This window comes from Apium graveolens, chromosome 11 (assembly GCF_009905375.1).
Source record: "Apium graveolens cultivar Ventura chromosome 11, ASM990537v1, whole genome shotgun sequence".
Lineage (NCBI taxonomy): Eukaryota > Viridiplantae > Streptophyta > Magnoliopsida > Apiales > Apiaceae > Apium > Apium graveolens.
In genome coordinates this window covers 205,281,703-205,307,898 of record NC_133657.1, presented here as the reverse complement: position 1 = coordinate 205,307,898, position 26,196 = coordinate 205,281,703, and the positions used below count along the sequence as shown (strand labels likewise).

The window sequence follows — 26,196 nt, the reverse complement described above, 5'->3', positions numbered from 1 at the left end:
TATGAGATTTGCATGATTTTGTTGAAGTTATGCTATTTGTGTAACACGTTCTGCAAATAAAATATATTGTAAAACGTGTTATTTTGCAAAACATGTTACACAAATAGCATAACTTCAACAAAATCAATTTCTGGTGAATGTATTTTGGATTCACTTTAAATGCGCTAATCTTTAGTGGAGATTAGATTAAAACTGACCGGACACCTGGTTATCAAAAAATATTCTAACAAGATCAAAAATCTACAGCCAAAAAAACAGGTTAATGGAGTGACAGAATGAAGGCGCGTGTGCTAATTCTGACCAGTCATGCATCATCTCCAAAAATCTGAACTCTTTTATCCACTTCAGATATAGTCTAGAAAATCAAACAGGCTCTTTTAAAAATGGCACTCACTTCAATCTCACTGTTACCAATCAAGACCATAAACAAACCAACCTGTCGTTACTCTTGTTGCTCTTACAGATGTAATAATAGCAAGTCTTATGTTATAGTATCTAAACTGCAAACTGAAAAACATGCAACAGGTACATAATATAAGTTTAACAAATTTTAAATCAACTTTGCTACTTGTTTAGCTCTGTCAAGCCTTAACCAATTCTTACCAACTTGTTTATTTTGTGTGTTTTTGCAGAGCCAAAGAAATGGAAAGCTCTGGTTTCGACAGCACTGGCAGCTGCTGTGATCACATTTGGCTCAGACTTTTCGGCTTTGGCTGATCTTAACAAGTTTGAAGCAGATATTCGCGGTGAATTTGGTATAGGCTCTGCAGCGCAATATGGTTCTGCTGATCTCAAGTTAGTTCTCTCTTTGATCAAGTTATTTTGTTGGATATTACGCGTATTTTGTGAGTTAAATTGAGTTTCTTGAGCTTATTTGTAATTTTATTTGTGCAGGAAGGCTGTTCACACAAACGAAAATTTCAGGTTAACACTTGCTGTAGTGAGCTAATTGCCCTTAATTTTGTGTAGCCAGATTAGTTGCTAATTATTGTAGAACTGTGAAAGGCTTGTGTTAGGATTTCCCATATAAAACACGATTCTCTTAACAATTATCAAGAATCTGCTAAGTGTTGTCCGTAAGGGTTGGCTCAGTTGGTTAAAGAGGGGATAACTATCCTCTGGTTACAGGTTCGAATCCCACGAGATGAGAATTTATGATTATATCTCCTGAGTCGGGATAAAAATAGGTTACCGACTATTGAACACCATTATCTCAAGAAATTAACAAAGAATTTATATAATTGAAATTATATTTATTAAAATTGCAGTTCGAACTGAAATCAAAGTATGTTAAATTTTTATAGGAAAGTTGAACATCTGTTCTGCTGCCTGTCCAATGTCCATACTTTATTTGTGTTGCATATACATTATGAAATCCAAGACATGTTTTAATGAAATCTAAAGACTAAAACACAATATTGTTGTCTTTTCGATATGAAATTTCATCAAGGGTAACTGCAGCATAAACAACCAAACTGATTCTGATCATGATTTCATTTTCAATTAAACTGTGAAACTTATTTATGTAAGTACATGTCTTCTTTGACTTGTTTTGCCTTGATGCTCAATCTAAATTGCTGCAACAGGAGAGCAAATTTTACCTCTGCTGACATGAGGGAATCAGATTTCAGTGGATCAACATTCAACGGTGCATATATGGAGAAGGCCGTTGCATATAAAGCAAATTTCAGTGGTATGGATTTAAGCAAGTATTGAATTATTCATGAATGTGAACTCCAGAACTGATGCAGTAAACATTATCTACTAACACCTTACCATTAGCAATATGTAGAAAAGTAATGTATCTTTGTTTGGATGTCAAAGATGCTTCCTTGTAAAGTGCTTGATCAGCAGATACACCTAGGATAACTAGCTTCATATTATAATGACTTGCGATAATCTATGTGTACTTTGAAAATATTCGCCTATTTAAAATGTAATATGTTGTCCTTCTATCTTCAATCTGTGTATAGAGCATTAGCGCTTCATTTACCTCCTCGCATCCAACTTTTGCATCTCCTGTTCGTCCCTGACCTGTTTACTGGTTAACATCATTCGTGAAAATCCTTCTGTCTCCTGAAGTCTACCATCTTAAGTTTATAGACTCTTTATGCTATAAGCACTTGCTACAAGAATTAAAGACTTGGTACCCTGTTTCCACTTTCCTTAGTTAGCACTGTGTCATTGTTTAAGATGACCTGGAGAGATTAACGCGATAAAGAAGACTATCTTTTCCTGAATATGGATTTCAGGTATCAGAAGATTCAGAACTTTCTGTAGGATGTAAGACTACTTGGCATATTTACAACTATTTATCAGTTTCAATTTTTCGGACAGCCTCATATAGAACATTCTTTTTAACATCTGTGCTTCTTTTCCCAGAAACTTTCAATATATCATTTTAGTTCTTCCTTCTCTAAAAACTAAAAAATTAAGAGGAACCTGTAATCCAAGCAGCAGGAATTTAACTCCTAGAATCCCCGAAAGCTGTTTCAGCCAACAGAACGATTCCTCATCTCAATAGTATTCCCTTCTACTCTTCTCTGACCTCTTTACCATCCGGTTCTCATACACCAAGTACATTACTCATATGGTTCACTATCGTGCTCTCTATCATCAGCGGTTAAACAACACGCTTTCTTTCTGCTAACAGCTTTTCATTCAGTTTCACACCATCAGGAGTAACATACCCAAAATGAGTAGGAAAAAATGACCATATTAATTGGAGTTAAGGACAGAGTGCTTCACTATGTAACAGTTCTCATGATATATTTCATTTGCTTATGAAATAATAGTCTAGCACCTTTGTATATTTCACATATTAATATGTGCATGTTGTCACTCTACAGGTGCAGATTTGAGTGATACATTGATGGATCGCATGGTAAGACTCCACTCCACCTGATCCATAGCCACCTTATTTTCTCAATTTTGACAAAATTAAGCTAATAATACATGTACTGTCACTATAAACAGGAGTACTTATGTTACTTATCAGCAGTGCTTGATCACATATGAACAAATCTGCAACTTTCTGTGCACTAATTTAATACTATTTATACTTCTATAAAACTTCTTTGTGCATATATACATTTATAGGTTCTTAACGAAGCTAATCTCAAAGATGCCATACTTGTTAGATCTGTTCTCACTCGCAGTGATCTTGGAGGTGCTCTGATTGAAGGTGCTGACTTTAGTGATGCTGTATTGGACCTGCTCCAGAAACAGGTAAATTGTAGTAATCATATATTAAGTGTTACTCCCTCCGTTCCCAAAAATAGTTTCTTGACCTTTTGGCACGTATGTTTAGGAGTAAAAAACTTGTACTAATATATAGCATGTTAAGTCCATACATGCAGAGTAATATATTTTAAAATATCATTCAAGTTTAGGAGTAAAAAATACGCAATACCCTGTTTAGTCAATACATGCAGAGTAACGTACTTTAATAGTTTCAACACAAATATGAATAGTGTCTTATGAACTTCCGGTTCCGCGGCTAATAGGAGTGGATTGAATGTGGCCGAAGCGACTTATACCACATCATGCCCCCTCCTTTTAATTATGTCTAGTACATCTTACACAACATCGTTTGCCTAAGACCCATACCTGACATCAGTTATCACAATGGTCTTCGAGATCCCCCTCCCATTGAACTCGGTCATCAATGTAATCAATGTCATATATTAACCATTAATCCCTCCATTCCCAAATAATTGCTTCTCGACTTTTTGTCACGCATATTTAGGAGTAAAAAATACGTAATAGCATGTCTAGTCAATATATACGGAGCAACTTTTTTTAAAAAGTCACGCATGTTTAGGAGTAAAAAATACGTAACAGCATGTTTATTCAATACATGGCTTTAATGTTACAAACATCGATATTATAATCGAGAGAACTACCTTAAGTAAGATAAAACCAGAGCTTGTTTTTGAACATTGCACTCTGTTCTGGTAAATGGCAACTGGTTTATATTGTGCAGGCACTCTGCAAGTATGCAAGTGGAACAAATCCAACAACAGGAGTGAGCACCAGAACAAGTTTGGGGTGTGGGAACAGTCGACGGAATGCATATGGTACCCCCTCTTCCCCCTTGCTCAGTGCTCCACCTCCTCAGCTGCTTGACCGCGATGGCTTCTGCGATCCAGCCACTGGTCTTTGTGATGTCAAATGATTGTCTTGCAAAAGATTAAGAAGACATGCTTATCAAATCTTTCTCCTTATATTTATGCATGCACAATGTAAAGAGTACAGGACTGAGACATCAAATGTAATTTTTGCCAATTGTACACAATGAGTTTGATATATGATATATCAAAACAGTCGGAGGGGGAGCATATATGCACTTGATAAATAAATACACTAAAATTTTCCAACATACAAGCTTGATTACCAAATTGGGTTAAATATCAAAGTAGTTCAAATGTACCAAGTGAGTCCTAATTACAAAACTGACTCAAATGAGTCACTCATTTCAAAATTTGTATCAAAAATATCACTCTATTGTTAGTCAAATTTTTTAAAAGTATTATATATTGAGTTTCACACATTTTTTATGAATGATATTATATCCAAATAAAAGATTCTAATTTCTAGTATTTTAGATAATATTTTTAAATTTTTAAAAATTTATCTACTATTTATTTTTATTTAATATCATTCATAAAAAATGTGTGAAACTCAATATATAATATTTTTAAGAATGTCGACTAACGATAGAGTGATATTTTTGATACAAATTTTTAAATAACTGACTCATTTGAGTCAGTTTTATAATCATTGACGCACTTGATATATTTGAAGGTAATAAGTGACCTACTTGATATTTAATTCTTACCCTGATACAGGATAAAAATCAGTAAGGTAAAGATATTCATGCAAAGCCTAATTAATCTTTCATTCAAATTAAAGTTTATTTTGACTAATTATATTTATATGCCTTAAAATTGAGCATATGTTCTAACAAATTTTAGAGATGAGCCAGACATGAACCTGGAATCTGGGACAGCCAAAAAAACACCAAAATATCAAAAAGCAGGGTAGGTCGATAATCCACATATACAGTTTATGTAAATCTTGTATAAAAATACAGTAAAAACTATATAAATTAATTATGTCGGGATCGGAGAAATTTATTAATTTAGAGAGTTATAAATTTATCGATAATTAATAATTATTAATTTAAAGAGTTTTTAACCTATTATAATGTACATACCTCTTAGAATCAACGAATCTTGAGATTCAACGTAATTAGTAACCTTGGAAAACGTAATTAGTAACCTTGGAAAATTAACAATGACTTTTGAAATTGTACTGTATAATTAATGTAAAGGGTTAAATATCAAAGTGGTCACTCAACTGAACGCCATATATCAGTTTAATCATCAAAGTTAACGGGGTATCATTTGAATCACTAAAATCCTAATAAATATCATACAGATAACTCAAAATATGTGCTCAAGAATTAAAATTTATTTTATAAAGTTCTATATATTTTTCTTCAATCCTATTATAACCAAATGAAAATGTATGAATTTTAGTATTTTCTATAATATAATAAGATTTTTTAAAATTTATCTACTATTTATTTTTAATTTTTTAGTCATTTTCTTTATTTAAATAAAAATAATTAGTAGATAAATTTTTAAAAATCTCAAAAAATCTTCTAAAATACTATTAATTCATAACTTGTCATTTGGTTCTAATAAGATTTAAAAAAAATGTTTAGAACTTCACAAAATAAATTTTAATTCTCGAGCACATATTTTGAGGTATCTGTTTGATATTTATTATTACTTTAGTGATCCAAATGATACCCCGTTAAGTTTGATGATTAAACTGATATATGACCTTCAGTTGAGTGACCACTTTGATATTTAACCCTTAATGTAAATAAGATTAATGAATGTGTTCAATGTATTCACAACTTTATGATACAATACAAAAATACAACACCTGAGTTATTAGATGTAATAAGAAAAGTTAGAGATGAGCTCCAAATAGACTTGAACTTTAAAATAAAACAGACAAATATTGAATCATATTTTAATAAGGTGTAATATATTTTTTCAGGTCCTATGAATTATTAATTTATGATTTTCTTGGGACTGAAAACTATAATGGGATTTCCCGAAAAATTATTAATTTATTATTTTATCAAGTTTTTCAATTTTTTACATTGGCCCAAGTCGGGACCGGACAAATTTATTATTTTAGAGAATTTATTAATTTAACGACTATTAATTTAAAGATTTTCTACTGTATACTGCAATTAGCAGTAGACACAAACCTAAACCAAAAGCCCAAATCAGACGGAGACCGTAATGATTTATGTTGGATTGTTTGTCGACCCAACTTATAATTTAGATTTACAACTTATAAGCTAATAAGTTGAATGAATGTTAGTAACAGTGTACTTTTTCTCAATTTATTTTGAATTTTTGTTTATTATTAACTTTAATTTTAAAAATATTATTCTAAACTATTTCTCTAATATAATAATCACAAATTAAGATAACTTTATTTATAATTTATTTATTTTTGTTTAATTAAGTAAAAAAAATTCTAACTTTTATCCAAACACTTATCTATTACTATTATATAAAAGACGAAATATTGAAAATTTTGTCATGCTGCCTGTTTCTTAGTACACGCTGATTTTACCGAATTAACCCTAATTATTTTTTTTATAAAATTAATTACCCCTATATTTTTTATAAAATTAGTTACCCCTATTTATATTTTTTATAAAATTAGTATTAACCCAAAATTAATTTAACAATACTAATTATTTAGATATCTTTTCTTTTGAGATTAATTAAATCGGATCAATTTAAGCATATCTAACAAAATCCTAATTACACAAAACTTAAAAAGCACAAAAGAAATACAAAACCTACCTATGTTAATAACGATACGTCTGACCTACCAACCTCCATAAATAATTCGATTTAAAACCTCACGTGCTATGTTCAATTAGTGGTAGGTGGTAACACCAAAAATCTATTTATTTTTTGTCCATTATCACCTTATCATCACATAATCACGTGAAGTTTGTATCGCAGTACTTACCCATGTATCTATATTATTATATTAAAAACAAAATAATAATAAAAATTTGTTAGTATAATTATAATAATATCTAAATGAAATTTATAATATAACTATACAAATATAAATAACATTCTAAATATAATTAGCTGATTGATTTTCTGATCATTAAACACACCGAATTTAATAATTTTTGAAACTAAAAACGAAATTAAAAACATCTCAAACGATCGAAACTGCACCAACATCCATGAAAGTAACAACATTATAATTGACCTTATCATATAAAAATCATTGTTAATGTGGGACTTATTAAACATGCGTAACTTCATGTTAGTATGATATTGTCGCTTTAGACCGAACCCCCATGGATTTGTTTCTGGATCACTCCCAAAATACCTCATGCTTATGAAGTTATCTAGCTGCTTATATACAAGCAATTTGTTGTTCCCGTAAAGGATTAGGACAATTACAAATAATACCCCTTCACACATTGGTCTCGACACATATCAAAATTGTCTCTTAATTGTGTGATATGGCTCCTCCGTAACTCATATTGGATTCCATCTGGCTCTGTGACTCCCGAGGCCCATTCTTGAATGCTTTCTGCCTCCCACTTACATTCATCCAGGGGTAACCTATCTGCCGCTTCTTATGTTCATTCTGAGAGCCCATTCAAAATTGTTACAGACTGTTTATAATCCTAGCCCCGATATTAATTGTTGGGCTTGAAACCAGACATAACTCCACATTAGTATGATATTGTCCGATCAGGGCCGAGCCCGCATGAATTTATTTTTGAATCACTCCCAAAAAATCCCATACTTATGGAGTTATCTGGATGCTTATATACTAACAATTTGTCCCTCCCACAAACGATGTGGAACAACTCCTAACATATTACCCCAGATTTCAGAAATTCCATTGGCATAAATTAAGATTATAGGAGCGGCACCCCAACTATCTACATGGGGATACCATCTATAAACATGCCGAAAGTGTAAACCCCCAACGAATGAACAATCTTTGATTGTGAAAAATGAGCTCTTACAATAATTACTACCGTCTCTTATTCTAAGGCCCATAGTTGAGGCCCATAGTTGAGGCCCATAGTTGACAATTCATATAATTCTGACCTTGTTAAAATTTTTGGCAAATAAATTTAACAATAAAATTTAATGTGAAAGCATTGATCATATTACTCTAGCGGCGCATTTTTTATTTTAAAACTTATCTATTCGTAAAAAAAATTCGAACAAATAATTTGTCAACCATCGCATATCACATACGAGATGTTTTTACATCTGTAGTGTTTATGTACAAATGTTCAAGATCCATTCATCCGGACAAGGTACATATTCAGGTTTCCTGGGCCCTGATCTTGCGTTTAAATATAGCCGCACTCTCATTTTTTTTAAAAATGTCCCAAAATCTCACAATTTGGAAATAAATGGTCCAAAATATCACAAATTGAAAAAATGTCATTTAATATCACACATAAACGCAAATAAACCTTGCGTTTACCAATCAAACTGAAAAATAGTGTTTTTGTTGTTGGGCCTGTAAAAATATAAAGCAACATCCTTTTTTCATGTGTTATTAGCATAGAAACGCATACGTTTGAACCATAAACGCATTTTTCAAATGTGTTTTCAAAATATATTTTTTTATATAAAATTTATTTTATATTCTAAAATTAATATAAACTAAATAAAAAATGCGTTTATAGAACCGTAAATAAAAAATACGTTTTCAAGTGATAAAAGGGTCATTTTTCCGGATTATGAGATTTTGGGCCATTTTTTCTAAAATTGTGATAAAAAAGGCTAATTACCCCTATTTTTTTCTTCATCATTGATCATATCACTGTGACACTGTCCACTCCATACAATTACATGGACTGTGCAGCTGTGCCTTTCAAATATATGGTATTAATTTGAGAATAAACAATTGGTCATACAAAAAAATTGATAGCTTAATAGAACTAAGAAGTAACCTCGCAGCAGCTGGTGATGATTGTAAAGATGAACAAAGATTAAGATAATTAGACTACTGAAACTGAAAGAGACCAATATACTGTACACTAGCTTGGTTGTTCCTTCAGTCAGGAGCAAAACCTAATGTAGGATTACGATGCTTTTGTTAATGTTAGACCAGACAACTAACTCGTAATTAGGATTAAGAATAGCATGCATGCAATAGCATAGTAATATATATTTCTGACACTGATAATTAGGTGATATGTGTAGAAAACTGCAGGAATGTAGGAGCAGCAACACAGACACACGCATAGAATCCAGTTGCTATTATAATTTAGACACGCACGCTTCATCACGCATAGAATCCAGTTGCTATTATAATTTAGACACGCACGCTTCATCAGTGTCGGAACCAGGATTTTAAAACATAAAGATCTAAAATAAAGTATCGTCAATTTTGTTTATACTAGGGGCTCGGGAAACATATATAAATTCACAATATCTGATCAGACACAAATCTATATTATTGTATTAAATACGAAATATAGAAAACTGGAACTGAGGTTGTCCTCAAGGATCTGGCCTGAGATTATAAGAATTTTGAGAACAATTTTAAATGGATAGTTTTGTAATTTTAAATTAACCCCCTGTATTTACAAAAATATCTCTACTATTATATGAGGAAATCTTATAACCTCAGGCGCAACCCCGAGGACAACCTCAGGCACATCAATCTCATACGAAATATTAAAAATTTGGTTGTTGGTCATTGCTCACTCAATCTAGAATCGTCAAATCAAATTGATGAAAACCGTTAGATATAATTTTAAAAATTATTATTCAAGTGATATAAGATCGAATTTTATAAGCAACACATTATTTTATATAATGATAAAAACGACCGTGCATCGCACATTTATATTTGTACCCGTGAATTTCTTCTTTTCCTTTTTTTAGGTAAGCTGTATACAGATCAATTTGTTTGGTCCAAAAATAATCATAAATTAAAAATCTATCCACGGACTCAGAGCAAAGTAGAGAAGTTGTGTTGGAATTTAGCTCTTTGAGATAGAGGATGAATGTTCCAGGAAGCTAGCTTTAGAAACCCAGTTGTCTCTAGCCTTTCTAAGTTCCAAATTGGCCACCAAGCCGACATCTGAACCTGATCTGAACGATTGCGAGCTGCTAAAATAGAAATTATAAAATCTGTTTTGTCGTTACGATGCACTACAAGAAATATGGCAATTTGTGACGGAAAACTCGTTAAATTATCGAAATGATTGTAACTCGATCCGTATTTATAAAAGAATCGATTTAATTTAGTATCGTATTATAACTCGATCCGTACTTATAAAACAAATATATTGCAAATAAAACGGGTTAAATATCAAGTAGATGACTGATTATGTCCAAATAACTCAAGTAGGTCGTTCATTGCAAATTTAACTCAAAATGATCATTAATTAACTCAATTTGATCATTTCGATAAAGTCAAAAATTACAATTACCCAAAATTGAAAAAAGATAACATATGGTGGTAGAACTCGTTTTGGGTTTCAATATGATTACTAAAACTTTCTATTTGGCTTACAGAATCACGATAAAATCTAGTTCTAATTCTCCCAACTTGAGTTATTTTCAAAACTTTGAAGATTAAAAACGAAATTTCATCGTGATTTCGTGAGTCAAAAAACAAGTTTTAATAATCATATTGAAACCCAGAACAACCCCTACCCTCATGTATTAACATTTTTCGATTTTGGCTAATTTCGGTTTTCTACTTTAACGGAATGATCAAATTAAGTTAATTGATAATCTTTTTGAGTCAAATTTGCAATAAGTGACCTACTTAAATTTTTTTGACGCACTCAGTCACGTAATCGATATTTAACCTCAAATAAAACTATACAGCTGCGGAATCTAGTGACCGAACATTAACACGTTAATGACAAACATCTTAAGAAGAGCAAAACGATGTCTGATTAACACGTTAATAAGAAACATTAACGAGCAAAATGCGTTAATTGCACTGATTATTAGATCCGTGCATGGTGGTCTTTAGGCAAACTTGGCAGAATTAAAGAAACCGTAATGTCACCATGTCTTCAATCTGGTTGTTAATTTGACTTGCAAACTTTGGTTTCTTAATTCACCTATTTTTTTAATTAAGATAAGATTTCTTACAATTATTTCGTTTAGATAAATGAAAGATTCTTAATATATAACTTAACATGTTGTATGTCACCTTATATATGATGGCTTTGTCTTATCTAGTTGTACCACATATTGAATAAAATTATAACAAAATAGGATAAGATCAACCATCCTAAATTCATTTAAATACAATTATTCGGAGTCAATTATTTCATCGTAAATAACCTAATTTGTTGTAATGACATTATTAATATCAGAAAAATATCTATTACGTACTTATAAGAGAAATTACGCGCAACATAATAATTTTTATTGACAAAATTAATAATTTTTTATTAAATTTTATAATGATAAATGTATCTTCCGTGTATTCATATTTCAAAATAGTACATTTTATATTCGATTTTGAGCCTAATTTTGCATGTGATTTTGTTACATTTGTTGAGTTATAAATCTATAAATTTAAAAAATAATATTACTTTGTATTTGATTTTTTTTCTTTATCCATAGAAAACCCGCACCCGCTATCTTTCAGTTGCGTATTAGGTAAATCTCACGAACTCACGAGGTCGTTTGGTTCAGGCTTTTCAGGTATGAGGTATGGGTTTTGGTCATTGCAAACCCATACCTGATATTTGGTTATGAAATTCAATCCTCCAAACTCATACCTCAAACTCCCAACGTATGGGTTTTTGATACCCTAATGGAGAGGTGGGTATGAAACATGGGTATGAGAAATCAAATATATTTTTCATTTTGTATATAATTTTATGTAAATATGTAATACAAAATTAAATCGATAAATCAAAACAATATAAAATTCAAATTTTGTTAATTTTTTAAATTGATAAAAATAATAAATTAATAATATTTTAATTAAATATATTCATTTCACCTCTCAACCAAACACGTGATATCAAGAATGATACCTCAACCATATACCATTTTAACCCGATTCCTCATTCCAACCCCATTCTCCTGCACTAACCAAACGACCCCGTAATAGCCTACAAATCATGTGAATCAAGATAAACCGCACTTAAACGACAGACCTACATAATCATAAATTCTCCTACATCGAACGAAGCTTATTAATATAAATTTTCACGGAGCACGCGTGGGGTCAATTTGACATCTAAACATTAGATTCGATCCTATACGTGTCTCTTTACACTTGGATCTCAATATCTTAATAAGACCACACAATCACAGTCCAAGCTTATAGTTGTGGCCCTAACCGTGTGCCGACCACTCCCCGCCGAACATGTTCAACTCACTTGATACATTCCACTCATTTTAAACACTTTCTCCATATTTCACTTCAAGAACCAAAATATTTTGCATGTGTATATAAGTCTCATCTACTCACTCTCAAGAGCCACAAACTTCAAAAATTTCTTCCATTTTCTCACTTTCGGATACACCAAATTTTCAACGACTAACTAGGCATGCAAAAAGTCAAAGGCTTTCGAGTAGGTCAACGGTTCGGAAAGATCTTGAAATGGGTTATTACTCGTAAACAGTCAGAATCCAAATCCAAATCCGAATCCAAATCGTTCGTAAGATTATCTCCTCATACCACGAGCTCGGAACAAGGTAAGACCAGGCTTTGTAACTGGATGCATTCTCTAAAACAAGGAGCTAAGAGGCTTTGTTTTTCGAGAAATAGGTCGGGTTATATCCGGGTGGGTCAGGACCCGGAGGCGACCCACCCGGGTTATTTGGTACCTAGAGGTCATTTAGCAATATATGTAGGAGAAAAAGAAGATGATGCATGTAGGGTTTTAGTGCCTTTAATGTACTTTAATCATCCTTTGTTTGGAAAATTGCTAAACGAAGCTGAGAATATTTATGGGTTTGATCATCCCGGTGGCATACAATTACCTTGCCGGATATCGGAGTTTGAGTCCGTGAAGACAAAGATTGCTGCCGCGAGTGGCGGCGGAAACATGCAGTTACGGCGGAGTTGGAAAAGAATTTGAGGCCGGAAAAGCTTGGTGTAGTGTTAGTTAGTTGCCAACTCAGTTGAGTGGTTTCTTTAATCAAATTTATGATAGAAAAATGTTAGGACGAACTCAAAAAATTTCCTTGTTAGGGAAAAATTTGATCTCATAATTGTAGATTTTATGAAACTTATGGGTTGCTTACACTTTTACTTTTGTGCTTTCATGACAGGGATACAGTAACTAAAGTTTGAAAGGTTTAAGAAATAGTACGAAAGAAAAAGTTTAAGAGAAGCTATATATATAATTAGTGGCTCTAAAACACCTCCCGTTACATAACGCGTCCTTTAATTGCACGAAAATGGTCTCAGTTATAATATTTTTGCACTAAAATGGTCAACTTTTAATAATAGGCAGCCATATGACTCTTCTTTAATATTTTTAACACGCGATTGCATTCCGTCAGTTGCATTTAACTGACGTTAAAAATGAAGGGTAAAATCGGAAAATTTTATTTGCATGGCTATTTTCCTATATAATGAGCTGTATATCTATATAAATACATACAACTCTAAATTTGTATAACTCTAACTGCAAAATCAATAACTTGCACACATTGATACACCATGGCATATAAATGCTTTTGTGGAAGTTGGGCTGCGGAGAGGACTGCTCGAACAGAGGCTAACGGCGGTCGAAAATATCTTGGCTGTGCTCTTGGTAGTCGTGGTTGTGGGTTTTTCAGATGGGTTGATGGTTGCCAGAGGTGCAGGGGACTACAAGTTGAAGTGGAGAAGACAAAATTGCAAGCTAAAAGATGGAAAATAGGGTGCTTTTTTTAGTGGTTTTGTTTGTGTTCTTCATTTGGAATGTACCATCTGTTGATGATGTAAAGGAAGATGTTTGAAGGTTGTAATTTTTATATTTTTATCAGTTAAGTGTGTCTTTAGCCTATAATTATATGTTTATAGAGAATAACTTAATTAGCAGTACAATAAAACTATTTAATTCCAAAGCATAACATGTATGTCATAATACATTGTTGGCCGCAAAATAGCATAGTTTGGTAACCAAATTTTGGGTTACAAAAGGAAGGCTTGAAGCCTTTAAAACCAACTATTATATAACCAACAACAGAATGGCCAAAAATAGAGCTATCCTTAAGGTTTAGCCATATCAAATGCCAACTAGCAGCCCCAACCACAAAACATGACAGTCATAAATATGTTCACCTACATTACTACTAAATCACTATTCTTATCAAACCCAACCACAATTATAAAACATGGCATTCATCTCTTCCTCTTTGGGTAGTCTTTCCTGGTTTGTTCTTGAAAGGTAGAGGTTGAGCTACCTTGGGTTCCATGATTATGTCTATCTTCATGTTGCTGCATCATCTCAGGTATTCTGTGTTGGTCTTGCTCTATCGAGTGATTTGCAGAGGAATTGCCCTCTTGCACATTTTGTTTCTGTTAATTCATGAAATATTTGAAAAGAATTATTAGGCACAAGTACCCTAAGAACTTAAAAATGAAAGAACAGAAACTGTAGTATATAGACTTGTACCTTAAGTGCACAAGTTCTTGAATTATGACCAAGTTTGTTGCATGTTTTGCACACACAAGTTAACTTGGTTGTATTAGGCACAGTTCCCTCCTCTGCTGCTTTTTTTATGACATCATTTTTCTGTAAATTTTCATTGAATGTTAGTAATTATTAAAATTGCAAAATATTGACATAATAAAATTAAGTAGTAATGCCCTCTTCCTTTACAATAAAATTACCTTAACAACACAAGTCCTAGCATTATGCCCCCTTGCTTTGTAATATTTACAATTCACAATTGTGCCAACCTTGCTCAATTTTGTGGGATCATAAGGGATATCATTTTTTGTGACCTTTTTTTCTTTGGCCTTCCTGCAGTGGTCTTAACATTTGGGGGTAAGGGCCTTGGTTCAGTAGTTGGTTGCCGAAATTCAGGTCCTATAATGGGGTCCAGTGTGCAACTGTAGAGCTGTTTAACAAATAGTTCATATCAATAAAATGAGTACTAGTTATTTGTGTATATGCATTTGTTGTGACTATATACCTTCATGTACTCTTCCTTACTGTAACATTTGTGTATATGCATTTCCCAAGGTTCATTCTTCACAGCTATACATGCACAAGCATGATAGTATGGGATCTCAGTAAGATCCCATTTTCTGCAAGTGCATGTCTTGTTCTGTAGATCAACCACCAACTCATGACCCCCATCTGTGCAAGTTACCAAATATTTGGTCCCTCCAGACCATGAAACTGCACTATTCCCAGCATATTGAATTGCTCTATAGAGAAGTGATGACACGAATATTAGTCCAAACAAAAGTGAATTGATCTACATAAAATGTGAAGGGAGTACTTACTTTCCCAATTTCTTAAGTGCACTAGGACATATCACTGTTTCTCTTGCAGTGAACTTATCTCTCCTCACTTGGATTCTTTTCATCACTGACTTGTGCAACTCTCTAAACATGGTTATTATAGGCAAGTCTCTAAACTTCCTTATGGAGCTATTAAACACCTCACAGTGATTGTTAACAAACATATCACTGTGAGCATGTGTTTTGAAAGCAGCCCATGTCCACTGTGTTTTGGGCTTGGCCATTAGCCAATCATGACACTTAACAGCAAGCTATGTTACAGAGATATAGGTATAAGAACAATAAGTGCTATAGCTGTGAGTAAAATATAACCATAACACAGATAATGACATTTGTACCTCCTTCATCTTGTTCATATGTAAATTGAACTTCCAATCAGTGCTAGACCTAGCAGCCTTCCACATGAGTTGTAGTGCCCCTCCTTTGAATTCCTTGTGCATATTTTGGTACAAATGCATAACACAGAACTGTGTTCTGCATTTGGTACCACTCCCTCCAGTGCATTAATAAGTCCCCACATGTTGCATAAATGGAAATTAGTAAATTGCATTAATCTACAAAAATGATGCATAAATAAAAAACACATACTTTCTGCCTATCAGAGATGAAGGTCCAATCTGCATCATTTTGAATCTTCAAGTCTTGGGTCAATAGCTTCATGAACCACTTCCAGGATTCTGTTGATTCAGATTCTACAAATGCCCAGGCAATTGGGTACATGTCATCATTGGCATGTACCCCAATTGCTGCCAAGAGTTGCCCACTAAATGGTCCTTTAAGGGGGAAACCATCCAAGTCTACTAAATGTCTGCATAACTGAATAAAAGTTGTCTTCAATGGCCCCAAGCATATATACATTCCCATAAACCTCCCACTCTCTTCATCAGGCCCAGGATCTTCACACAATATCTTGACAGTGCTTTCAGGCAACACCCTCTTCAATTCATATTCATAATCCCATACCTGACCAAACTGTGATTTGTGAGTGCCATTAATCTTTAGGAGTGCTCTAGTCTTAGCCCTATAAACAACATGCTTTGACACTTGACATTTCAAGTCATTAAAGATTTTTTTATGAAATGCTTTAACTGGCCATTCAGGGTTCATCCTAATTTCCTTCTCATAATGCTCTGCAAGCCATACTGAATTGATCTGTTTCTGTTCAAATGTAGGCATACAAGTGTGTTTTCTGACTAATGTCCTTATCTGATAAGTTGGAGTCTTATTAAAGGGTGAAGCATAGACAGTCTATTTACAAGGTTTTTTGCACACATATTTGATCTTCCTTCCATAGTTTTTAACAAGCTCAACTGGTCTTCTATCCATGATTGCATGATTTCTTACAGCTTTCCTAAAAATCTGAGAACTTTTGAACAACATACCAAGCTCAAAGACAGGTCTTTCCATATCCACCTCTTCATTGAATTCTGGAAATTGTGGATCATCTTCATCAGTAGAATGAGGTGCCATCCTCTCATCATCACTCCCAGCATAGACATTTTCCTCATATGTACCCACATTGTCATCATTTTGAGGCATTTCAGGGGTTTCATGATCTTCAAACACCATTTTATCAACATTTTTTTCAAATACCAGATCATCATCACTCTCATCCTTGTTTGAGGCATCTGAGTGCCAAGACTCATCATCACTATCACTCACATTCAATTTATACTCATCACTATCCTTAGGATCTGAGAAATCTTTGACAATACCCTCTAATCACTACTAGAAAAAAGACCTTAGACATCGGTTAAAAACCGATGTCTATGTAAAAAATGTATGATGTCTTCGCGACTGATGTTAAATGTATTTTCTCATAGACATCGGTTAAAAATCGATTTCTATGTAATATTACACATCGTTTCTGGAAAATTTCTGATGTCTAATTCACATTGATGTTATATAATTGTGTAATGTCAAGTTCAGAAATGTAATATTATGATGATTAGACCTATTTAAAACTATAACACACAAGCAATATTTATAAAACAACATCGATTACAAATAAAAAACCGATATCTATAACCTATTAGACATCGGTTGTATTTAAAGAACCGATGTTAATTTGAACAATAGACATCGATTGTTTTCTAAATAACCGATGTCAATTTGAACAATAGACATCGTTTATTTTTTAAATAACCGATGTTAATATGATAAATAGACATCAGGTGTTTATTTTTGAATTGATGTTATTGCCTTGTTTATATGTGCTAATATCCCTTCATTGACATCGAATATTAGACAATGTATTAAAAAACTTAAATCTCAAAACTCAACCAATATATATATATTATTACTCAATTGAATTCAAGATCAACAAATTCTCAATGTGTACAACTAATATCAAATATGTTCATCATTCTAAACAAAGTACAACTAATGTGTAAAATCAACCATATTTCTATTTCTAGTACTCAAGTAATCCCCTTTCATGCGGGCTTCAATTTTCTTTACCATGCTTCCAATCAATAAAAAGATATATGTCTCGCCTAAAAATTTTCCAATCCTTTAAAAGATATCTGATGCATAAACTGAAACAGTGATGAGGGAATCAATTAGTATGTATCAGTTAATAAGGTAGGTGACACTAAATAAATGGAGGACATGTGCTCACCCTTGAGTCATCAAACTTGTACCAGGTGTTTGGAGCAGAACAAAGGAAAGAGTAGTAATGCCCTGAAGTAGCATATAGATCTCAAAACTACTATAAATACACAAATGGTGAGCAGATACTAAAGTTATAATTAAATGGTTATAGAACATGAAGCATTAAAAAATTGCCAATATTATGCATGATATCAAACTTGTGGTCAATGCGGGAGAACACCTCAGCCACACTGGTGGAGTTTGAAATCATGCAGACAGCTCTCTGAACCTTGGCAAGGTCTCCGCCAGGAACAACAGTAGGGGACTGATAGTCGATTCCACACTTGAATCCAGTTGGGCACCAGTCAACAAACTGAATTGTCCGCTAGGTCTTGATAGTTGCAACAGCTGCATTGACATCCTTGGGGAAAACATCACCACGATACATCAAACAGCAAGCCATGTACTTCCCATGACGAGGATCACACTTGGCCATCATGGAGGATGGCTCAAACGCAGTGTTGGTTATATCGGCCATAGAGAGTTGCTCATGGTATGCCTTTTCAGCTGATATGACAGGGGAATATGATGAAAGCATGAAATGGATCCGTGGATATGGGACCAAGTTGGTCTGGAACTCAGTCATATCCACATTTATAGCACCATCAAATCGCAGAGATGTAGTCAAGGAGGAAATCACCTGAATTAAATATATACAGACCAAATGATTAGGAATACTAAAGAACTAGCATTAGAACAAATTCAGAAAATATAATTATTCTATATCATCTTCCCGAAGAGAATGAGCAAAAATATCTTGGTGTGTTTCAGTGAAGTTCAAAAAATGTACACAAGTCCAGATAAGAATGGAAAAAACAACAAAATTTAGATAAAATCATGAAGAGTGATACCTGAGAAACAAGCCTGTTAAGGTTGGTGTAGGTGGGACACTCAATGTCAAGCGAGCGCCTACAAATGTCATAAATGGCCTAATTGTCCAGAAGAATAGAGACATCAGTGTGTTCCAGGAGTGAATGGGTTGAAAGGACATTGTTGTAGGGTTCAACGACAGAAGCTGAAACCTGTGGTGATGGGCAGACAGTAAACCCAAGTTTGGACTTTTTCCCATAGTCAATCAACACTTCTTCCTTGCAGTTTTCACAAATGAACTTTGTATCTGGATCTTCTATCTTTTTAAGCTTTGTAAACGATTCAAGAGCATCATGGAGGGTGGTTACATCTTTAATCTCCAGGCTCAAATCAATGGAGGGCTCATAAGTATCAGACTAGTGCTCGCAATTGCAACATTTCAGCTGAAATTTTTTAACACATACAAAGAGTCATTTATATGTGAATGAGTAAAAGAGATTTATGTAAAAACTAAGCATTTAATTACAAGATTACCTTGCTTACTAGGCGACCACCAAAAACCTGTTTGACAAAGTTATCATTATTTGCACACAAAGTTGTCTCCTTTGACTTTGAATCACTACAACACCTCTGGAGTCTATCAAGAAAGCATTGCCACGTATGCAGCAGTTTCAGTATAAACCACAAACCCAAACAACATTTCGTTAACTTTAGAAATGAAAAAATCCAGGACAAGATACCCATTGATAATCATCACAAGGGAAACTGTAGAACATACCTTGTATTACCTGTAGAACATACCCTGTATCTAGCCTCACTTTGCATAAATTGATAGCTATTTACCAACTCTTATAACAGTCCATTTAACAAACTAATTCTAATCCGAAACCACAATTCGACAAAATCTTTTTATTAAAAAAACTGACACAATAACAGTTGGGTAATTTCACTCCACCACAAAATCATCAAATACTAATACACTATCAAACTTGATGCATTACACAAAATATACAACACAAAACATAAAATTAATTACGAACACGGAGATACACATAATAATCATACCTTGAAAGGCCAATTTTCGCGATAAAATTGATAAACGCTATCACTAGCTTAAACAACAGAAAAGAACTCCTTCTCGACATAAATCTCCAAGTACTCACCATAACCTAACACAACCCCTTGTCTCCTCTTCTCGGCCATTTTCTTCATCTGCTGTAACCTCTGCTCTCTCAAAACCTTGATATCCTCCAAATCGAGACGATCTAGAGCTGAGATCTCATTATCTATCTTATCTTCCACCGCTTTCAATACTGTTAACACTTGCTTATCCAAGATCTGTCAAATTCTACGATTATTATAATCAGCAAAACACACACATAGACACTCTTTCTCTCTCTCTCTGACTCATCTATCTCTATCTCTCTCTCAGTTTAAGGTTAATGGAAAATTTAAGACTACGAAAGTGAATACAAACATGTGAAGCTCAATGAACCTCTGAACCTGTTGAAAAAAAGAGAGAAACAAAATTTAAAAAACAAAGCCCAATAATAATTAAGAACTAAATCGAGATGAAGAATATCAGGATTAAATTTTTAAGCAATACATCAGAAACCCACATACCAAATTTCAATATTAGTCAACAAGGTATCAAAATCAAAACCCGTTACATACTTTAAGAACTAAAACAAAAAACATCCATTAATCATCAAAAAACACAGAAAATTAGAAAGTCAACATAGAGTTGTCTTGGTATATATTAGCAAACCAAATCTGTCCATATCGAATGTTGAGTAGTGCTCCACAAATGCCTATACTACTGCATCTTCAATCGCCTGTTAACCCGAACATAATAGAATGAAATCATAAAAGCCAAAAATATCATAACATTTATGCATATATATAAATCGCGAAACCGCTCATTGGCCACTATTGAAGGATAAAAACATATTTTCAATTCAACTATCTTAAACCTAATTGAACAAACAAACCTGTTCAGAAATTAGGGTTTCTCGTATATGGAGTTTGAGTAATTGAAGGTGTTCTTCAATTCGGGGTTTAATTGAAACCATATATACTTGCAATCAACTGACATGGTGTGTGTGAGAGAGAGAACCAGAGAGATGGAAGAGATAGAGCACCAGAGAGATGGAAGAGAGAGACCAGAGTGAACTGAGAGAGAGAGAGGAAAATAATTTGGTAATGGGGAAACGGGTTTTTTTTGTTAAGGGGGAATATTGGGGAATAAAGGGGGGAAAGTTTCCGCGTATTTTTTTTTTAATTTTTTTAAGCTAACCATCGACAACGGTTGTAAAATACAACCGATGTCTATAAGACAAAGACATCGGTTATATAAAAAACCGATGTCTAACTAACGTTTCTCATTTTTGAAAAATAACTATAGACAACGGTTATTTTCTCGACCGATGTCTAATATAAGCATTAACATCGGTTTTAAAATAACTGATGTCTAAAAGAAATTTAACATCGGTCGTCTGAGCAACCGATGTCTAAGGACCGATGTCTATTGACAGAATTCTAGTAGTGAATTCCCTTAAATCTTGTTCCTCGTCCATTTCTTGTTGTGTAGATTGTTCAAAGGGATTGTCCATATTAATTTCTTCTTGACTAGGGATAACCTCTAATGGATGAAGTGGCTTAGTGATAAATAACTTTAGATATCTATTTGTCCTAGGTCTTTCCTTGTTAGATATCAATGTACACATTAGCATAAGATCAACATCTGTCTCTAACTCAAATAAATCATGTTCCATTGTTGTTCCAGGTAATTTATAGTACAATACATCATACTCACCCTTTGATCCACTTTCCACTAACATACTTTTAATCTCTAGTAGGCTAATAGCATCACTATCACAGAAATCCACAAATACAATAGAACCACCATTATATCTCTTAGGGTTATCTATCAGTTCACCATCAAAATACAGTTTAATTGAGAAAAGCTCGTCATCTGACATAAAAAACACTCAAAACCAATCAATAAGTAAACTAAACCATTTTACGCAAACACAATCAGATAATTACTTCAAACAAACCCTTGTAACACTATGACATCATATCAGTTACAAGTAAGTGTAAAGATATACTGAACATGCGAAAAATCACATTACATATCAAAACAAACAAAACCCCCAATTTTATGATCACTAATAACGAAATATACATGCAAGTAAGGAGTATAGAAATTACCAGTATATTCGGGACATTGATAGGGTTTAAAGACATCTTCATCTTCCTTGGGCCTTAGTCTCCACGCCATTTTTACTCCGATTCAAGTTCCAGTCTGCCTTCGATTTATGGTTTTTTCTGAGCGGTGGGGGTACTGAGAGATTTTTTTGGAGGGAAATTATCTGACCTATGTGACAATAATAGAGGTGTTATGTGAGTACAAATTATGCTTTTACCAATTTAGCCCTTTGCTTAATTAAAAAATTGGGGATATGTAACGTCCGTTAGATGCAACTGACGAAATATAATCGCGTGTTAAAAATACACGGGGCTGCCTATTATTAAAAGTTGGTCATTTTAGTGCAAAAGTATCATAACTGAGGTCATATTCGTGCAATTAAATCAATTTTGTATTCTAAAGATTTGAGATTCATTCATCATCTCTCCAACAAGGACCTGGTGAAAGATTTGAAATTCATTCACAATTTATTTCTCGTCAAAAAAACAACACAATTCATTCATAGAGATAGATAGATGATCAATGCCTTCACACCTAGCATCCTCCTGCAGTAATACAAGCCGAGATTCAGTCTGCATAATAATTATTCTGCTCAAACAACACACACTACCGAAAATCACACAACCAAGTACAACACACCATTAAAGAAGTACGGAAGATGCACACTAGTACAAATGTTATTATATATGAATCTTCACATTGGTAAGGGATCCAAGATGATGAAGTTGATTTCATGCTTCAGATTTTCTTCAGGATGGGTATATCCGTCACTGTCCTTGTCGTAGACCACATGACAAACCCTCATTGATTCCAGATAAACGTTGATGAATTGTCTTCCAACTGCAGTCGGCTCTAAGCATTCCTCGTTCATGTCCTTCCATGTGTCCTCGATCAGTTCATATAGTTTCACCACCGCTTCCTCCTTTGATACCCCATATTCCTTCATGTAACAGTCGATGGATGTTGCAACATGTGGCCTGCTATGTTCCTCCTACAAATTAAATACCGAACATAGAACAAATTAAGTTTGATGATGAAACTGATATATGGCTTTCAGTTGAGTGACCATTTTAATATTTAACTCGTTTTTTTACTAATTGTGAAATGTCTATGTTTTCATGTCTGCTAAGTTCATTAGAATCACAAACACACCTCGTATCCCACTATATCGTTGATCACACGCCCCATTTTTTCAGTGGCAAGAACAGCTTTGGGTTTGCTTGTTGCCCAATTGCATGCCTGAGTTGTGTCAACATGTCCCATTCCCAGAATCATTGATACTCCCAGCAGGCATAAGCCTGATGAAGTTGATCCGTTCATAAGATATTCTTTAAAGGGTGGCACATAGTTCTCGTTACACCATATGGCCTCTTTGTGATAAGCATACATATTTGCTTGGAACTGTCACAATTGATGATAGCAAAAATATAAACGTCTAAAGATTTGATTATTTTTTCTGCAGGTTTTGAACTTGTAAATGGTTTTCTGCAGGTTTTGTTAGACATACCGCTTTTTTAAGGTAATAAACATCATAGTAACTTCCTTGTTTGACCAAATCTATATCATATTCACTCAAGACGTTCAGAAGAGTATTGTAGCACAATTTACAGTGATCTGCAAGTCCGTCGATACTTTCAAAATCTAATCTGCAACATATGGCTATCAGGTAAGGTGTCTTTGATAATTACATACCCTGTTAGTGCATACAGAACAAAGTGTACATGATTTACCTTTCGATTGCCTTGGTGTATGCATTTAGTTCGTCGATTGTACCATATGCATCATAGAGATCATCAGCCACTGAGAGAGCACAGAGCATTTTTGTGAACATGATTCGTGCCAGTCCATAGCGAGGTTCAAATGAAGTTCCCACCGCCCAAAAGTATGCTTCCACTATCCTGCAGCGGAACTGGGGAAATTTGGAATCGAAGTCTATAGCAGTCCACCACCTGTAATGCAAAAAGCAGAATCTATATTGTTACCTGATGTTCGTGCTCTTTGTTAGAATACTAATATAAGATCATGTTAAAGGCCTTCCTCTAACAACTTAAACTTTTAGATAGACCGGTTACTTAACATGTTATCAAAGCTCAAGTTGAAAGGAGATTCGGGTTTTACTCTAACGTCTTAAGTTTTCAGGTGGACCTCTTATTTAACACTTTTTACTGCAATATCTATGCATTGTTAAGTAAACAGTTCATCCAGTAAAACCTCAAGATATTAGAAAAAGGTCAGAACTAGATCATACAATATTCAACAATCTAACATGCATTCCCTTTTTATTTTATAATGTTTTGGTGTGCATTACTTTACCTTTTAACCTGAGATAATTCCTGCTTATACAACATCTGTACCAGATTGTAATCGAGCTTCGCAAACTTGAGAAGCACATCATTCTTAGACGGATTCTCCTCATAACAATAGATAAAATGCTTAGCCTCGATTCTCGGGATGCCTTTGTGCAAGGGCTGCTCCAAGGCACGCCTTACCTGTCTAGCCAGTGAAACAGAATCCAATGACTTGGCCATGGACTTGAGTTCAGAAGTTGTGAAAGCAAGGGCATCATCTAAAACTGCTTCTCCATGTGTTCTCAAATGTGCTGCTTCGTACAAGCTCAGTAAACCCGCAGGGTCTTTTGTAATAGATTCACTGAATTCTCCATCAGTCTCTCTGTATTTCTCGAATATCTCTGTTCAATCAAAATAGACCAGTGCATACATGTTAATTAGCATCTGGCATAAGATTCTGGCACATTTGAATGCCTTTTTCATTTTTATGGCACAACGGAACACAATGTGACAAAAATGACACAGAACACCACTACTTTTGGGGTTGTGCCACAGAGACCCGTAGTGGCGTTCCGGGTGTCAATGACAGAACCCCAGAAATAGTGGCGTTCTGTGCCATTTCCGTCCAATTCTGAACACATGTGCCACAAAAATGAACTGTTTGTTCAAACGTCCCAAAAAAGGGACGGAGCCAGATTCTGTAACCGTTTCAAACTCCAATTGACTAACCATACCTGCTGCAACACTGTAACCATGCTGTCTAAAAATCCGAAAATAGAGAGCTGTAGTAAACAGATCATATTTTTCATAAGATTCCAACTTCGCATGCGCGCTATGCATTTCAGCCAACATCTCTTCAATGCATTCCGAAAAGTGATAACCAACTCCTAAGCGTTCGATTGTATCAATGATCAGAATACTTTTGTCTCCGCCAGCAGACGACACGAGCATGCTCTTCACTTCACTCTTCAGCCCCTCACGCTCTTTCGAATAAGCTTCCCATAACTGCGTAAACATACATAACTGTTTCTTCAGAAACATATATGATCCTGGTAAGCCAAAAAAAAAAAATTCAGACCGCACTGTTCCGACAGACAAAAAAAATTGACAAACAACGACCAAACAGACAATTAGTACCTCAAGATCTCTGGGAATAGAAGTGAATTTGTCACCCCATATAGATGGACTATAATCTGCTAATGGTCGAGACTGGCTGCCCATTTTAAGAGATATTTTAATTATGTAATATTCTTATTGAATGGGATACTTAGGAAGCTAAATCCGACATAGTATTTATAGACTCAAAAACTGTAGAAATTCTCTACATAAAGCGTGAAAAACGTGAGTTTGCATCTATTTGCATGAAGGTACATAAAGCGTTGAGTTTCATCTAATTATATCGATTTGCGAAAAACCGTGTTTTGAGAAAAGAAAATTGAAAATTTGTAAAAACGTATTTTAACATTTTTTCTAAAAGTGATATAGTTTTCTTGCAAAAATCTTTACCGACTTGGAATTTTTCAAAAAAAAAACCAATATTTATTTCCAGAACCTTTTTTCCCACATTTTGAAAAAACTACTCATTTTTTTTCTTTTTTTTATTGATATTTGGAACTCGACGACATAAAATAAAAATGAAAATTATAATAATACGGAATTAATGACGATACTCTATCCGCCCTC

The 26,196-nt window shown here is 33.9% G+C and overlaps 2 protein-coding genes across 3 annotated transcripts; one reads left to right on the top strand and one right to left on the bottom strand.

The window, feature by feature from the left end:
* The first annotated feature begins 291 nt into the window (after positions 1-291).
* On the top strand, positions 292-4,386 carry LOC141697926 (thylakoid lumenal protein TL20.3, chloroplastic). The gene is made up of 7 exons (XM_074502495.1): positions 292-525; positions 633-795; positions 895-924; positions 1,587-1,693; positions 2,850-2,884; positions 3,100-3,228; positions 3,986-4,386. The coding sequence occupies exons 1-7, from the start codon at positions 384-386 to the stop codon at positions 4,175-4,177; spliced, it is 798 nt and encodes a 265-aa protein (XP_074358596.1). The 5' UTR covers positions 292-383; the 3' UTR covers positions 4,178-4,386.
* Positions 4,387-22,673: 18,287 nt separating this feature from the next.
* On the bottom strand, positions 22,674-25,792 carry LOC141695068 (valerianol synthase TPS8-like). Of its 2 annotated transcripts, none has more exons than XM_074499304.1 (7): positions 25,651-25,792; positions 25,248-25,518; positions 24,539-24,914; positions 23,956-24,174; positions 23,733-23,871; positions 23,378-23,626; positions 22,674-23,216 (listed from the first exon to the last, which is right to left on the bottom strand). In XM_074499304.1, exons 1-7 carry the CDS (start codon positions 25,732-25,734, stop codon positions 22,920-22,922), a joined length of 1,635 nt encoding a protein of 544 aa, XP_074355405.1. In that variant the 5' UTR covers positions 25,735-25,792; the 3' UTR covers positions 22,674-22,919. The 2 variants fall into 2 exon arrangements, with proteins under 2 accessions (XP_074355405.1, XP_074355406.1); XM_074499305.1 differs by having other exon boundaries at positions 25,248-25,562; positions 25,651-25,767.
* Positions 25,793-26,196: the final 404 nt, after the last annotated feature.